At 32.3% G+C, this 2,963-nt stretch overlaps 1 protein-coding gene across 1 annotated transcript in view; it reads left to right on the forward strand.

Annotated features, from left to right (window-relative positions):
• Positions 1-843: 843 nt before the first annotated feature.
• Positions 844-2,963, forward strand: part of HELRODRAFT_110749 (hypothetical protein) — a gene marked incomplete at its 5' end in the record, with an annotated part of 13,329 nt that continues 11,209 nt past the window's right edge. Inside the window, one exon of the mRNA XM_009016401.1 lies at positions 844-886. Coding sequence (XP_009014649.1) covers positions 844-886 — 43 coding nt within the window. The remainder of the gene's footprint in view (positions 887-2,963) is intronic.

Consider the following 2,963-nt stretch of genomic DNA (forward strand, 5'->3'; position numbering starts at 1 on the left):
CATGAAATTAACGTAAACCAAATCCTATTTCAAAAATAAATAACTAAAATAATTACCCAAAATTGTTTTAATAACAACAACAACAACACTAGCGTTAACAATAAATAATAATAATAATAAGATTAAAATAGTAATAATAGTCTTGCCGTTCTAAGATAATTACTCTTCTATGCAGCTAACACGTAACGACTTAATGGTAGACATTATATTATTTATTATGCTATATTATTTAGTCTCATGATTACTATTATTTATTATTAATATTATTATTATTATTATTATTCTTTTTATTATTATTATTATTATTAATGTTATGGAAACTTCTTCTTTCATTGAACTTCCAAATCTATAATAATAATAATAATAACAACAACAACAACTACTACTACAACAGTCCTCATAATCATCGTTATTACAATTTTATCAGCCCAGCTAGTCGGCAATAATCATCTCTGGAGAGGAAATTTTTTATATTTTTTTGGTAAACATCATCGTCGTCGTCGTCCAAAAAATTTATCCACAACAACAACAACAACAACAACAACAACAAAGACATCGTTATCATCAACATCATCAGCAACGATAAAGACAACAACTTCGTCATCTGCATAATCAAAAATTACGCCATCGTCAACTTTAACAACAAGGAAACAACAACTTCTTCATCATCAACAACAACATCAACATCATCGTCATCATCTACAACAACAACAATATCAACAACAACATCAACATCAACATCATCAACAACAACAACATCAACAACAACATCAACAACAGCAACAAAAGCATCAACAACAACAACAGCAACAAAAACTTTGAGAGAAACTTCAAAGTACCGCCATGGGAAACGCGGCAACTGCTAAGAAAGGAGATCCTGAAAATGGTGAGAGAGTGCGTGAGAGAGTGAGTAAATGAGTGAGTGAGTGGGTGGATGAACGAAGGCATGAACGAACGAACAAACAAATGAACGAATAAATTAATGAATGAATTAATGAATGAATGCATGCATGAACAACTGGTTGAACAGATAAATTAAAAATTTTAAATAAAGGTCTAACTTGCTTGTTGATAACCATATTACTTCAAATAGTTCAGAGCCACAATCTAGTAGTAGAAGTAGTAGTAGTAGTAGAAGTAGTAGTAGTAGTAGTGGTAGTAGTAGTAGCAGCAGTAGCAGCAGTGGCGACATTAGTAGAGGTAGTGTTAAAAAAAGTTGTTATCTATAGTACAATTTGTTCAAACTATAAACAGGCCTGGTTAATTGAGAGGAAGAAACCGATAACGATTGCATGTACAGAAGAGTGAGTGAGTGAATGAGTGAATGAGTGAGTGAATGAGTGAGTGAATGAGTGAGTGAATGAGTGAGAGAGTGAGTGAATGAGTGAGTGAGTGAGTGAATGAGTGAGTGAGTGAATGAGTGAGTGAATGAGTGAGTGAGTGAATAATTGAATGAGTAAAATATGTACAGTTAAAAATCCCACAAGTCAGTACTACAATAGTTTTGCACATATGTTTTTGCGTATGTTTAAGTATATTACATAAATGTATGTATGTATGTATGTATGTACGAATGTATGTATGTATGTATGTATGTAGGTATGTATGTATGTATGTATGTATGTATGTATGTATGTATGTATGTATGTATGTATGTATGTATGTATGTATGTATGTATGTATGTATGTATGTATGTATGTATGTATGTATGTATGTATGTATGTATGTATGTATGTATGTATGTATGTATGTTAAAACCAAAACATGATGAGTGACACTGAACCGTCAAACATCAAGTAACAAATGGATTAACACTTTGATTTGTCGTTAATTGCACATGTCGGCATTCAGTTGTATATTTTCAAGCACACAGACACGCAGGAACCGCTGCAACAAGCACGAAATGTGGTTGGTTGCAAAAAACAGTTCCCTGCTGTCACCTGATCTGACACTGATCATTTTGCCTATTTCCTTAAGAAATTTAAGGGTGTTGGGGTCCATCGGGCCGAGAACCTCGATAACCTCGGGCCGAGAACCTCGATTTTGTATGTATGTATGTATGTTTGTATGTATGTGTGTGTATATATATGTATGTTAAAACCAAAACATGATGAGTGACATATTTATGTATGTATGTATGTGTGTGTGTATGTATGTATGTTTGTATGTATGTGTGTGTATATATATGTATGTTAAAACCAAAACATGATGAGTGACATATGTATGTATGTATGTGTGTGTGTATGTATGTATGAATGTATGTATGTGTGTGTATATAAGTGTATATGTGTGTATGTATTCACAACACTTGTGTACAACATATGTTTGTACAACATCTTTGTTTACGTATGTTAGACCGCATAGCTCCAATCAATATCTTTCTGCCTTAGATTGTCGCTTGAAGGCTTACGTATAACAATGTGTGTGTGTATGCGTGTGTGTTGTGTGTGTGGTGTGTGTGTATGTATGTGTGTGTATGTGTGTGTGTTTATGAAATGAAACTTAATTCAATTGTAATAAATGTAAAATAAGAGTGTCTCTTCTTTTCTTCTGTTTCAATTTCTTAAAAGTGTTTTCGTCAATTTGATATATTGATTATTCCGTGTGTTTGTGAGACGATTAAAGTAATTATACCGATCATGATGACGATGACGATGATGACGAAGACGATGATGATGATGACAATGATAATGAACATATTTATTATTACTATTATTATTATTACTATTATTATTATTATTACTACTAGTATAATTATTATCATTATTCCTTTCCCAGCCTTGTTTATGACGTACGGCTTACATAAAATTTTCCTGCTGTCACGATAATGATAGTCGTAATCATCATCATCGTCACCATCATCATTATAATCATAACCGTCATCTTCTTTTTCATCTTCTGCTTCTTTTTCTTCTTCATCTTGTGCTTTTTCTTCTTCTTCATCATCATCATCATCATGTCA

The sequence above is a fragment of the Helobdella robusta genome (assembly GCF_000326865.2).
Source record: "Helobdella robusta unplaced genomic scaffold HELROscaffold_18, whole genome shotgun sequence".
Lineage (NCBI taxonomy): Eukaryota > Metazoa > Annelida > Clitellata > Rhynchobdellida > Glossiphoniidae > Helobdella > Helobdella robusta.